Source organism: Canis aureus, chromosome 8, assembly GCF_053574225.1.
Source record: "Canis aureus isolate CA01 chromosome 8, VMU_Caureus_v.1.0, whole genome shotgun sequence".
NCBI lineage: Eukaryota > Metazoa > Chordata > Mammalia > Carnivora > Canidae > Canis > Canis aureus.
Genome location: NC_135618.1, coordinates 68010229 through 68025235, shown reverse-complemented (window position 1 = coordinate 68025235; position 15007 = coordinate 68010229). Strand labels below are relative to the sequence as shown.

Below are 15007 nucleotides of genomic sequence, written 5' to 3'. Positions count from 1 at the left end.
ATGTGTCTTTTTTTTTTTTTTTGAACATGTGTCTTTATTTGACAAAATTTCATCTGCTAAAAATCATCCTCCACACCTCAGAATCACACCCATCTCTCTGAGCCACCCCATCAATGGCCCTCTGAAGCTCTCCTTGCCTACCTTTATGAGTGTCTGTTTCTTTAGAATTCTGGGAGTTAATCATCAGCTGAAGAAAGTCCACTCGATGCTAGAAACAGAAAGATAAATTTCAATGACAAAAAATCACTTGTGAAGTCAGAAATAAATCAGAGGTACAATACATAACATCTTTCCTGAGAATATGGCCCTTTACCTCTAAAAATTTCCAGAAGTTTGACTAGTGTTGTCAGAGAACAAAATGTCCAGCTATAAATCTTGGAGAGCAGGATGTTTCCCTGACAGGAATCCAGCCATTATGTTCCATTGCTTTTTGGATCTTGCTCTGTCTGATCCTCAGCTTCTCTGACTTTTGAACATACCTTCTTGGCCCAAGAGTTGCCTGATCCCTCTCCTGTCACATCTACTAGCTAAGGAGAAAGTACCTGACTTCAGTCCTTTCTTCCAGCCTTAATTCTTAATGAATAGCCACATAGACCAATCCCCTGACCTCTGCAGAGTCCATAAGCAGCTTCTGTGTCAGCATCTTCCAATGTCCCACTCTCCCAGACCTCTGCACAATATTCAGTGATATCAGCCCTGTCTCCTTGTCCTACACACATCCTAGTGCTGGCCATCAGGCCTCATGAAGGCAAAGCTGGCTTAGCCAGCTTGCAGCTTCAGTGTCCAGAGAAGACTTCTACCCATTCCAGACTATGACAGGCTCAAATTTAACACAGACTATATTCCACCAGGTGCCTGATGGGACTTTCCCCTGGAGAACAGTAGGATAAAAGCATTTGAATTGAAGGGATTCTTTGCCAATGTAAGATTTGGCAAAATTACACTACCAGGAAAATGATTTTAAAAATAATTCTTATGTTTTGCCAATTTATTGAAGGGAAGTGGTAGTTTTTCTCTCACTAAAGTTTATGCAGTGACATACTAGTTGCTATGTTTATTATTAAATTTTAAACATTGTCTCTGACTCATCTTATCTCCTTCCCTGACCTTCACCTTTTTCATTCTCCCTAAAATTGTAGTCTTCTGCTCTAAATCCTATAGTTCTCTACCTACCATAAAAATATACTTAGAAGTGTGCACATTGGATGTATACAGCTCAATAAAAGATCAAAAGTGAACACCCACACATAACCACCATGGGATTTACCTTTTGTTTATCTTTGAGGCGATTTTCCTTCATTCTTTTTACAGATTTTGTGAAAAAATCAGTAACACTTTTTGGAAAGAGCCAGATATTTAATACTTCAAAAACTGGGGTAAGGAATGGAAACAGTACTGTAAAGGGGGAAAAAAAAAAACAGTTGAAATTACAATGAAAATGCAAAATTTCCCTGGAAAATTATAACTTTGTCTTCCAATCAGAGGATTAAAAGACACCAGGAGTCATTCATATCAGGAGTTATTCCCTCTATGATTTTTCCTCGAATTTTCAAGCCAATGGCTGAGCCAGAGCAAGTCAGACATAGGGACCACCACTAGCGCAGTCAGATCAGTGTTTCCTGCCACATCTCTGGAGTGACCAAAGGAACAGGACTACATCCCTGAATATCTTAGCCTTTTATTTTTGGACTAGAGCCTATTTGGAAACACTAGACCATAATATGCTACTTTAATTAATCATGCTGTTTAAGAAATTGTTGTCAAAATGAAAATAATACACAGTAGCCCTTTTACCACAATGGAATATAATTAGAAATCAAGAACACAAACAACATTGGGAAACTCACAAATCTGTAGAAATTATACATGCATTCCTATACAGCCAGTGGGCAAAGAAGAAATCAAATGGGCACTTTAGAATCATTTAGAGATTATGAAAATGAAGAAATCACATACCAAAGCTCATGGGATATCATAAAAGCAATGACCAAAAAGAAATTTATCATTATATACACCTGCCTATCAAAAAGAACCAAGATCTCAAAGCAATGAGCTTTCTGTCAAAAACATGCCAAAAATACAAGAGCACACTAAAACTAAAGCAAGCAGAAGGAAGCATATAGCACAGACAAAAGGTGAAACTTATGAAATAAGAATTTTAAAAAAAGGGGATCCCCGGTGGTGCAGCGGTTTAGCGCCTGCCTTTGGCCCAGGGCGCGATCCTGGAGACCCGGGATCGAATCCCACGTCGGGCTCCCAGTGCATGGAGCCTGCTTCTCCCTCTGCCTATGTCTCTGCCTCTCTCTCTCTCTCTGTGTGACTATCATAAATAAATAAAAATTAAAAAAAAAAGAATTTTAAAAAAAGAGAAAATTCAATAAAAGCAAAGCTGAATCTTTCAAAAGACCTTTAGGTAGGCTGACCAAGAAAAAAAGGAGAAAAGATTCAAATTACTATCATCAGAAATGAAAGAGAAGATTACTGCCAACATTACAAAAATAATAAGGAATATAGGGAATACTATGAACAACTATACACCAATAAAATAGATGAAATGGAAAAATCCTAGAAAAAGACAAACTAGAAAGTGATGTTAAAAAAAAAAACCTACAGGCAATCTGAAAGACAAATAAAAAGACTGAATTTGTAGTGAAGATACTACTAACAATTAGCTCCGTATGTTTCACAATTAAGTTCTAGCAAACATTTAAAGTAGAATCAATGCGAATTTTGTACAAATTCTTCCAAAAAACAGAAGAGGTAGGAATACTACCAAACTCATTTTATGAGGTCACTATTACTCTAATACTAAAACCAAACAAAAAAATAAAATAGAATAAGACTACCAACCAACATATCTTATGACATGTCATCTTATGACATCACAAATCTGCAAGAAAATACTAGCCAAGTGAACCCAGCAATGAATCAAAAGAAGGATATAACATAACCAAGAGGGGTTTACCCCAGTGATGCCAGAGTATACAATACAATACAATACAATAATAAATTTTTTTTAAAAACCACATGGTCTTCTCAATACAGGCAGAAAAAGTATTTAACAAAAATCCAACACATTTAACAATAAAAACACTCAACAGAAGGGAATATCCTCAACCTGACAAAGGGCATCTACAAAAAACTCATAGCTGATACCACAATTAATATAAACTGGACACTTCCTGCTAAGATTAAACAAAACAAGGATGCCTTTATAGTCACTTCCCTTTTTAAATATTTATTTATTTATTCATGAGAGACACAGAGAGAGGCAGAGACATAGGCAGAGGAAGAAGTAGGTTCCCCATGGGAAGCCCACTGTGAGACTCAATCCCAGGACCCCAGGATCACGCTCTGACCCAAAGGCAGACACTCAACCACTGAGCCACCCAGTGTCCCTCTATAGCCACTTCTATTCAACATTGCCCTAGACATCCCAACCAAGAATTTGAATACATATTTATCTAAAGAAGTTATGAAATAGGCAACAAGCATATAAAAAGTTGCTCAACTTCACTAGCCACAGGAAATGCGAAACAAAATCACAATGGGATACCCTTCACACCCATTCAGATGGCCATCATCAAAAAGATAGACAAGTGTAGACCAAATGTTGGCAAGGATGGGCAGAAACTAGAACCTTCATGCTGTACTAGTGGGAATGTACAATGATATCATTATTAGTGGAAATGGTGGAAAACAGTTTGGCAGTTCCTCATTGAATTAAACATACTATATCTTAGTAACTTAGCAAGTTACAATGTAAAACGTTGTACAAATATAGCAAAGTTATTTTACAATTCCACCTCTGAGTACATACCCAAAGGAATTGAAAACAAGTATTTAAACAAAAACTTGTGCATATACGTGGATAGCAGCACTATTCACAAATGCCAAGAGTTGGAAACACCCAAATGTCCACCAAATAAAGGAAGGATAAACAAAATGCAATATGTCTATTCAATGCAATATTGTTCTGCCATAAAAAGAAGATTCTGATGCATGCTGCAACATGGATGAATCTTGAAAACATTATGCTAATGAAAGAAGGCAGCCACAAAAATCAGATGTTATATGACTCTCTGTATGAAGAGTCCAGAAGAAACAAATCTGTTAAGACAAAAGTAGATTAGTGGTTGCTTAGAACTAAGGAAAGTGGAAAGTAATAGTAAAAAAAAGTACATGATTTCTGGGTTGAAAACAATATTCCAACAATGGACAGCAGTAAAAGTTACACACATCTTTGAATGCACAAGAAGAATTTTCAGTTTCATTGAGTTATAATAGACATATTGTACTATAGAAGTTAAGGTGTACTGCATATACTTGACACACATATATAATGAAATGATACACAATAAGATTAATTAATATCTATCTTCTCCTTTAGTTATAAAAACAAAATTATCCACCATTATGATGAGAACTTCTACAAACTACTCTCTTGGCAAATTACAAATACATCATACAACAGTGTCTTTTTGTTTTGTTTTGTTTTGTTTAAGATTTTATTCATTTATTCATGAGAGAGGCAGAGGCATAGTCAGAGAGAGAAGCAGACTCCCCGTGGGAAACCTGATGGGGGACTCAATCCCAGGACCCCACGATCATGCCCTGAGCCAAAGGCAGATGCTCAACAGCTGAGCTACCTAGGCATCCCTAGCAGTGTTAACTACAGTCATCAAGTTGTATTTATCAGTTTGATACTTATCTTAGAGCTGAAAGTTTGTACCTTTGGTCACCTTCATTCAAGTACTATTCCCAGCCTCTGCCTCTGGAACCATAGATCTGATCTCCTTTTTATATTTTTTTTTATTCCACATGCAATTGAAGTCATACAGTATTTGTCTTTCCCTGTCTGACTTATTTCATTTATCATAATGCCCTCAGGATCTATCATGTTGTCCAAGTACAGGATTTTCTTCCATTTTTATGACTGAATAAGATTCCATGGTATACACATATCACATTTTCTTAATCCATTCCTTGGTTGATGAACACTCAAGACTGTAAAAATTGAATTGTACATTTTCAAAGGGGGACTTACATGTTATATGAAGTTATATCTCAATAAAATTGTTGTTGAAATTAGGAAAAGAGGAAGTGAGGGAGGAAAGAAGGGGAGAAAACAGGAAGGGAGGATAAAAAGGAAAATAGCACTGTACGTACATATTGAGAAGAAAAATGGATCAAGGAAATCAAATTTTAAGAGCTTCTTGATATTTTCCACAAAGGGATCTTGTGGGTTGTTGAGGGAATCAATGTTCACTCCAAATGATGTGCTGGTAATCACATCCATGCTGTAGGCTCCAAAGATGCTGAGTAGAAAAACAAAGACATGGATGATAAAATCAGCACCTCTTTACTATTCTCAGCCAACACATTCAGCAAGAAGTGCATGTAGATTCCAATGTTCAGGCAAGACAAGAGCCATACTTCCAGAACACCCGCTGGATCATCTAAAGAATCTATATCCCATCACACTCACTCATGAGGTGCAAGTGATGCAGCTGGCCTTGTGTTGGGGGTGATGGGGATACTAGGGCAAGTTAGACACACCTCTGAGCTCAAGGAGCTCAGTCATGGAGGGATAGAGACCCCAAATCAGACAAATTACATGAATGTGTTTTGAGTATAGGCAGTAGAAGGTGGATAATCACTGTGTCTGAGCAGGAAAAATGGTGGAATAATTAAACCTTTCTCAGGGAGTCAAGAAAGCTGAAACTGAACTGGATCTTCTCTCACCACAGTCTGTATGCTCAGAGCTGATTCCTCCTTAGCACATTACCGGACACCAACACCCTACCCTGTTCTGTGCTACCAAGAACACCATCCCTTTTCTCTACACCCTTGTTAAGTCTCCTGAAAGACCCATTTTGTCTCATCTCCATTGATCTGAGATTGCCCTGAGGACTCACTTATTTCTGGAAAATGTTCAACTAAGAATGTTCCTAGTTAAAAAATATATATTAAGTCACACCAAAATTGATTTAGGGGATGCCATAGCTAAGTGATCATATACCACTAGTTTTCCTAGGACAATCCTAATATATATCTGTTCATCCTGCATAATTAAAAAATATACCAGAATATATATATATAGTCTATATATATATATATATAGTCTATATATATATATATATATATATATATATATATATATATATATAGTCTCTCCCATGAGCAGGGCCTTCTCTCTTTTGAGATTGAAAGGACAAATAGTCATAAGAGTTAGTATTTAGGGGGGGAGGAGCAAGATGGCGGAAGAGTAGGGTCTCCAAATCACCTGTCTCCACCAAACTACCTAGAAAACCTTCAAATTATCCTGAAAATCTATGAATTCGGCCTGAGATTTAAAGAGAGACCAGCTGGAATGCTACAGTGAGAAGAGTTCGCGCTTCTATCAAGGTAGGAAGACGGGGAAAAAGAAATAAAGAAACAAAGGCCTCCAAGGGGGAGGGGCCCGCGAGGAGCCGGGCTGAGGCCGGGGCGAGTGTCCCCAGGACAGGAGAGCCCCGTCCCGGAGGAGCAGGAGCTGCACCGACCTTCCCGGGCTGAAAGGGGCTCGCGGGGAGTTGGAGCAGGACCCAGAAGGGAGGGGATGCCCTGGGGCTCCCCGGGACAGTAACAGCAACTGCGCGCCCAGGAGAGTGCGCCGAGCTCCCTAAGGGCTGCAGCGCGCACGGCGGGACCCGGCGGAACCCGGAGCAGCTGAAGGGGCTCGGGCGGCGGCTCCGCGGAGGGGGCTGCGCGGCCCCGGGAGCAGCTCGGAGGGGCTCGGGCAGAGGAAGAGGCTCCGTGCGGAGGGGGCTGCGCGGTTCCAGGAGCAGCTCGGAGGGGCTCGAGCGGCGGCTCCGCGGAGGGGGTTGCGCGGCCCGGGAGCGCGAATCCACCAGTGCAGGCTCCGGAGCACAGGGCGCCGGGACACAGCCCAGGATCCCGCCTCCCCCGGGACAGGCAGAGGCCGGGAGGGCCCAGGACAGCGAGGACGCTCCTGCCCCAGCTGAGCACATCAGCGGCCCCGCCCTGGAGCCTCCAGGCCCTGCAGACGGAGTTCCTGCCGGAGCTGAATCCAGGTTTCCAGAGCTGCCCCGCCACTGGGGCTGTTCCTCCTGCGGCCTCACGGGGTAAACAACCCCCACCGAGCCCTGCACCAGGCAGGGGCACAGCAGCTCCCCCAAGTGCTAACACCTGAAAATCAGCACAACAGGCCCCTCCCCCAGAAGATCAGCTAGACTGACAACTTCCAGGAGAAGCCAAGGGACTTAAAGTACACAGAATCAGAAGATACTCCCCCGTGGTTCTTTTTTTTTTTTTTTTTTTTTGCTTTTTGATTTGTTTCCTTCCCCCACCCCCTCTTTTTTCTCCTTTCTATTTCTTTCTCTTTTTCTTCTTTTTTTTTTCTTTTTTCGTTTTTTTTCTTCCCTTTTTTTTCTCTTTCTCTTTTCTTTCCTTCTTTCTCTCCTCTCTTTTTCTCTTTTTCCCAATACAACTTGCTTTTGGCCACTCTGCACTGAGCAAAATGACTAGAAGGAAAACCTCACCTCAAAAGAAAGAATCAGAAACAGTCCTCTCTCCCACAGAGTTACAAAATCTGGATTACAATTCAATGTCAGAAAGCCAATTCAGAAGCACTATTATACAGCTACTGGTGGCTCTAGAAAAAAGTATAAAGGACTCAAGAGACTTCATGACTGCAGAATTTAGAGCTAATCAGGCAGAAATTAAAAATCAATTGAATGAGATGCAATCCAAACTAGAAGTCCTAACGACGAGGGTTAACGAGGTGGAAGAACGAGTGAGTGACCTAGAAGACAAGTTGATAGCAAAGAGGGAAACTGAGGAAAAAAGAGACAAACAATTAAAAGACCATGAAGATAGATTAAGGGAAATAAACGACAGCCTGAGGAAGAAAAACCTACGTTTAATTGGGGTTCCCGAGGGCGCCGAAAGGGACAGAGGGCCAGAATATGTATTTGAACAAATTCTAGCTGAAAACTTTCCTAATCTGGGAAGGGAAACAGGCATTCAGATCCAGGAAATAGAGAGATCCCCCCCTAAAATCAATAAAAACCGTTCAACACCTCGACATTTAATTGTGAAGCTTGCAAATTCCAAAGATAAGGAGAAGATCCTTAAAGCAGCAAGAGACAAGAAATCCCTGACTTTTATGGGGAGGAGTATTAGGGTAACAGCAGACCTCTCCACAGAGACCTGGCAGGCCAGAAAGGGCTGGCAGGATATATTCAGGGTCCTAAATGAGAAGAACATGCAACCAAGAATACTTTATCCAGCAAGGCTCTCATTCAAAATGGAGGGAGAGATAAAGAGCTTCCAAGACAGGCAGCAACTAAAAGAATATGTGACCTCCAAACCAGCTCTGCAAGAAATTTTAAGGGGGCCTCTTAAAATTCCCCTTTAAGAAGAAGTTCAGTGGAACAGTCCACAAAAACAAAGACTGAATAGATATCATGATGACACTAAACTCATATCTCTCAATAGTAACTCTGAATGTGAACGGGCTTAATGACCCCATCAAAAGGCGCAGGGTTTCAGACTGGATAAAAAAGCAGGACCCATCTATTTGCTGTCTACAAGAGACTCATTTTAGACAGAAGGACACCTACAACCTGAAAATAAAAGGTTGGAGAACCATTTACCATTCGAATGGTCCTCAAAAGAAAGCAGGGGTAGCCATCCTTATATCAGATAAACTAAAATTTACCCCAAAGACTGTAGTGAGAGATGAAGAGGGACACTATATCATACTTAAAGGATCTATTCAACAAGAGGACTTAACAATCCTCAATATATATGCTCCGAATGTGGGAGCTGCCAAATATATAAATCAATTATTAACCAAAGTGAAGAAATACTTAGATAATAATACACTTATACTTGGTGACTTCAATCTAGCTCTTTCTATACTCGATAGGTCTTCTAAGCAAAACATCTCCAAAGAAACGAGAGCTTTAAATGATACACTGGACCAGATGGATTTCACAGTTATCTACAGAACTTTACATCCAAACTCAACTGAATACACATTCTTCTCAAGCGCACATGGAACTTTCTCCAGAATAGACCACATATTGGGTCACAAATCGGGTCTGAACCGATACCAAAAGATTGGGATTGTCCCCTGCATATTCTCGGACCATAATGCCTTGAAATTAGAACTAAATCACAACAAGAAGTTTGGAAGGACCTCAAACACATGGAGGTTAAGGACCATCCTGCTAAAAGATAAAAGGCTCAACCAGGAAATTAAGGAAGAATTAAAAAGATTCATGGAAACTAATGAGAATGAAGATACAACCGTTCAAAATCTTTGGGATGCAGCAAAAGCAGTCCTGAGGGGGAAATACATCGCAATACAAGCATCCATTCAAAAACTGGAAAGAACTCAAATACAAAAGCTAACCTTACACATAAAGGAGCTAGAGAAAAAACAGCAAATAGATCCTACACCCAAGAGAAGAAGGGAGTTAATAAAGATTCGAGCAGAACTCAACGAAATCGAGACCAGAAGAACTGTGGAACAGATCAACAGAACCAGGAGTTGGTTCTTTGAAAGAATTAATAAGATAGATAAACCATTAGCCAGCCTTATTAAAAAGAAGAGAGAGAAGACTCAAATTAATAAAATCATGAATGAGAAAGGAGAGATCACTACCAACACCAAGGAAATACAAACGATTTTAAAAACATATTATGAACAGCTATACGCCAATAAATTAGGCAATCTAGAAGAAATGGACGCATTCCTGGAAAGCCACAAACTACCAAAACTGGAACAGGAAGAAATAGAAAACCTGAACAGGCCAATAACCAGGGAGGAAATTGAAGCAGTCATCAAAAACCTCCCAAGACACAAGAGTCCAGGGCCAGATGGCTTCCCAGGAGAATTTTATCAAACGTTTAAAGAAGAAATCATACCTATTCTCCTAAAGCTGTTTGGAAAGATAGAAAGAGATGGAGTACTTCCAAATTCGTTCTATGAAGCCAGCATCACCTTAATTCCAAAGCCAGACAAAGACCCCGCCAAAAAGGAGAATTACAGACCAATATCCCTGATGAACATGGATGCAAAAATTCTCAACAAGATACTGGCCAATAGGATCCAACAGTACATTAAGAAAATTATTCACCATGACCAAGTAGGATTTATCCCTGGGACACAAGGCTGGTTCAACACCCGTAAAACAATCAATGTGATTCATCATATCAGCAAGAGAAAAACCAAGAACCATATGATCCTCTCATTGGATGCAGAGAAAGCATTTGACAAAATACAGCATCCATTCCTGATTAAAACTCTTCAGAGTGTAGGGATAGAGGGAACATTCCTCGACATCTTAAAAGCCATCTATGAAAAGCCCACAGCAAATATCATTCTCAATGGGGAAGCACTGGGAGCCTTTCCCCTAAGATCAGGAACAAGACAGGGATGTCCACTCTCACCACTGCTATTCAACATAGTACTGGAAGTCCTAGCCTCAGCAATCAGAAAACAAAAAGACATTAAAGGCATTCAAATTGGCAAAGAAGAAGTCAAACTCTCCCTCTTCGCCGATGACATGATACTCTACATAGAAAACCCAAAAGTCTCCACCCCAAGATTGCTAGAACTCATACAGCAATTCGGTAGCGTGGCAGGATACAAAATCAATGCCCAGAAGTCAGTGGCATTTCTATACACTAACAATGAGACTGAAGAAAGAGAAATTAAGGAGTCAATCCCATTTACAATTGCACCCAAAAGCATAAGATACCTAGGAATAAACCTCACCAAAGATGTAAAGGATCTATACCCTCAAAACTATAGAACACTTCTGAAAGAAATTGAGGAAGACACAAAGAGATGGAAAAATATTCCATGCTCATGGATTGGCAGAATTAATATTGTGAAAATGTCAATGTTACCCAGGGCAATATACACGTTTAATGCAATCCCTATCAAAATACCATGGACTTTCTTCAGAGAGTTAGAACAAATTATTTTAAGATTTGTGTGGAATCAGAAAAGACCCCGAATAGCCAGGGGAATTTTAAAAAAGAAAACCATATCTGGGGGCATCACAATGCCAGATTTCAGGTTGTACTACAAAGCTGTGGTCATCAAGACAGTGTGGTACTGGCACAAAAACAGACACATAGATCAGTGGAACAGAATAGAGAATCCAGAAGTGGACCCTGAACTTTATGGGCAACTAATATTCGATAAAGGAGGAAAGACTATCCATTGGAAGAAAGACAGTCTCTTCAATAAATGGTGCTGGGAAAATTGGACATCCACATGCAGAAGAATGAAACTAGACCACTCTCTTTCACCATACACAAAGATAAACTCAAAATGGATGAAAGATCTAAATGTGAGACAAGATTCCATCAAAATCCTAGAGAAGAACACAGGCAACACCCTTTTTGAACTCGGCCATAGTAACTTCTTGCAAGATACATCCACAAAGGCAAAAGAAACAAAAGCAAAAATGAACTATTGGGACTTCATCAAGATAAGAAGCTTTTGCACAGCAAAGGATACAGTCAACAAAACTCAAAGACAACCTACAGAATGGGAGAAGATATTTGCAAATGACATATCAGATAAAGGGCTAGTTTCCAAGATCTATAAAGAACTTATTAAACTCAACACCAAAGAAACAAACAATCCAATCATGAAATGGGCAAAAGACATGAACAGAAATCTCACAGAGGAAGACATAGACATGGCCAACATGCATATGAGAAAATGCTCTGCATCACTTGCCATCAGGGAAATACAAATCAAAACTACAATGAGATACCACCTCACACCAGTGAGAATGGGGAAAATTAACAAGGCAGGAAACAACAAATGTTGGAGGGGATGCGGAGAAAAGGGAACCCTCTTACACTGTTGGTGGGAATGTGAACTGGTGCAGCCACTCTGGAAAACTGTGTGGAGGTTCCTCAAACAGTTAAAAATATACCTGCCCTACGACCCAGCAATTGCACTGTTGGGGATTTACCCCAAAGATACAAATGCAATGAAACGCCGGGACACCTGCACCCCGATGTTTCTAGCAGCAATGGCCACTATAGCCAAACTGTGGAAGGAGCCTCGGTGTCCAACGAAAGATGAATGGATAAAGAAGATGTGGTTTATGTATACAATGGAATATTACTCAGCTATTAGAAATGACAAATACCCACCATTTGCTTCAACGTGGATGGAACTGGAGGGTATTATGCTGAGTGAAGTAAGTCAGTCGGAGAAGGACAAACATTATATGTTCTCATTCATTTGGGGAATATAAATAATAGTGAAAGGGAAAATAAGGGAAGGGAGAAGAAATGTGTGGGAAATATCAGAAAGGGAGACAGAACGTAAAGACTGCTAACTCTGGGAAACGAACTAGGGGTGGTAGAAGGGGAGGAGGGCGGGGGGTGGGAGTGAATGGGTGACGGGCACTGGGTATTATTCTGTATGTTAGTAAATTGAACACCAATAAAAAAAAAAGAGTTAGTATTTAGCATTTTGCAAAAAATATATATATTTAGTATTTTGCTAATATCGGCAACAAAATCAGGAAGGGGTTTAAGTTGTTCCAAGTTCCACATGATCACTTTCTTGTCACACCCAGTGCCCAGCAATATATACCAAGTGTTCTCCCACCACCACCATTCCATACTCTCTACACTAAAAGATTTGGTACAATCATGTTTCCTTTTTTTTCAAGCACATATTTTTGTCCTCCATGATATCCAAGGTGACAATAAAGCAGATAAATTAATCCTGCCTCATGTACACAAAAGAAGACCCTCTCTCTCCTAGCTGCTCTGCCTTTTTAGATAAGCTACCTCTCCTTGGCTGGCCCACTAGGGTTGTAACACCACATGTCTACTTCAGCTTGTTCATTGGAGTAACTCAACAGTGGGAATTGGGCTTTCAACAGCTGGAAAGTGTCATGACAGAGTTGGAATCCTAGAAGCTGCACTCCTACTTACTCTTTCAAGTTGATGGATTTGCCTTTCTCTGCCTCCTTCCTCAGGTTCCTCACCAACACATCTCCATACTGGCCAATGATGGGGAACATCTACACACAAAATACAACACCATCTGAAGTTAAATCCAAGAATCAAGTCCCAGAATGACATGGCTTTCACAAACATACAGCAGGAAAGGACATTTAATAACAAATTTTATCATGTTTCTTCCAGGACATGAAAAGACCATTTCTAGGAAGCCCAAAATCAGCAGACTAGTCCTTAGAAATAGACTACAATCTTATTTCCTACCTGTCCCCAGATGTATTCCTTAACTTTCTAATTGAACCTCTTCTTTTCTTACCTCCTTGAGCTTTCCACTGGTGAAGGTTGGGGACAGCAATGTTCGTATTCTCTTCCATTCTTCATCCTCAGACAGAGAGATGGCACTTTTCATAAATCCCACTGGACCAAAAGACTGGAGTCAAAGCAAAACACATTTTGCCCTACATAAGTTTTGAAGGCCTCAAACGTTGTGGAAAATTTGTTAAACATGCAGAAATTGTTCAACAAATATTTAGTGATTACTGACTTAGTAGCAGGCTCTATGGTAGGTGCTTAATCAATATTTATCCCAAATGCTTAGCTTCCTGTAAGGCTGAAGGAGTTATCCAGCCACATGAGTGCTTTCTAGCATTTATATTCCATCTACTTTTCAGTGTAAATGTGGTATGGAAAATTTGGCAGCAAACTACTCCTCCAGGAGGATACACAGGATTAACAGCTTGTATATTCTTCTAAACTGCAGAGTAGAATTGGATTGGTGGAAGATAGCCAGATAGCCCTGTCAAATGTATGTTGCCTCAGACCAGTTCTGCCTTTACACATATCCATATCATGAGCATCTCAAACAGATGTCTTGATAAGGTGATTTAAAAAGAAAAGTAGTTAACAATAAAAAGATTAGGAATCCATTTGCTATTGTGAAGAAATGATGTAGTTACATGGAAATCTTTCCCCCTATACTTTCTCCAAAGGAACATAAAGAAAAAGAGTTAGATAATTCTATTTCTCAGCTTGGGACTTGCCTATCAAGTCAACCAGCTTGAATGTTTCTTCCATCTTTCTAAATTATATTTTGTTTAAAGTGGATATCTCCATGGTAAAATTAACAACTCAGGAAATAACATGTGTTGGCGAGGATGCAGAGAAAGGGTAGCCTCTTACACTGTTGATGGAAATGCAAACTGATGCAGTCACTCTGGAAAACAGTATGGAGGTTCCTCTAAAAGTTAAAAATAGAGCTACCCTCAACCCAGCCATTGCACTATGCACCCAATGTTTATAGCAGCAGTGTTCACAATTGCCAAAATATGAAAAGAACCCCGATATCGATTGACAGATGAATGGATAAAGAAGATTAATTATACATATATAATTAAATATTATTTAGCCACCACAAAGAAGGAAATCTTGCCATTTGCAACACTGTGGATGGAACTAGAGGGTATTATGCTAAGCAAAATAAGTCAGGTAGAGAAAGACAAATACCATATAATTTCACTCATATATGGAATTTAAGAAAAAAAAGCAGATGAACATAGGTGAAGGGAAGGAAAAATAAAATAACAGGAAAACAGAGAGGGAGGCAAACAAGACACAAGACAATCTTAACTATAGGGAACAAACTGACGGTTGCTGGTGGGGAAGTGGGGGGGATGGGGTAACTGGGTAATAGGCATTAAGGAGGGCACCTGTGCCTTAATAGGCATTAAGGAGGGACGGTTGCTGGTGGGGAAGTGGGGGGGATGGGGTAACTGGGTAATAGGCATTAAGGAGGGCACCTGAAGTAATGAGCACTGGGTATAGTATGCAACTGATAGATTACTGAATTCTACCTCTGAAACTAATAATACGGTATATGTTAATTAATTAAATTTTAATTTTAAAAATTTTAATTAAAACAAAATAAAAATAAAATGGATATCCCCAACACCATTTCATGATAAAAATCTCACAAACCAGGAAGACAGGAAAA

General features: G+C 39.9%; 1 protein-coding gene across 3 annotated transcripts in view; it reads right to left on the bottom strand.

The window, feature by feature from the left end:
- The window catches only part of LOC144319578 (cytochrome P450 3A12-like), a 79512-nt gene that overhangs the window by 10936 nt on the left and 53569 nt on the right, over positions 1-15007 (bottom strand). For all 3 annotated transcript variants that reach the window (XM_077907887.1, XM_077907888.1, XM_077907889.1), the window contains 5 exons: positions 13334-13447; positions 12991-13079; positions 5170-5318; positions 1268-1395; positions 142-208 (listed from right to left, as the gene is read on the bottom strand). In XM_077907887.1, the coding sequence (XP_077764013.1) occupies positions 142-208; positions 1268-1395; positions 5170-5318; positions 12991-13079; positions 13334-13447 (547 nt within the window). The remainder of the gene's footprint in view (positions 1-141; positions 209-1267; positions 1396-5169; positions 5319-12990; positions 13080-13333; positions 13448-15007) is intronic.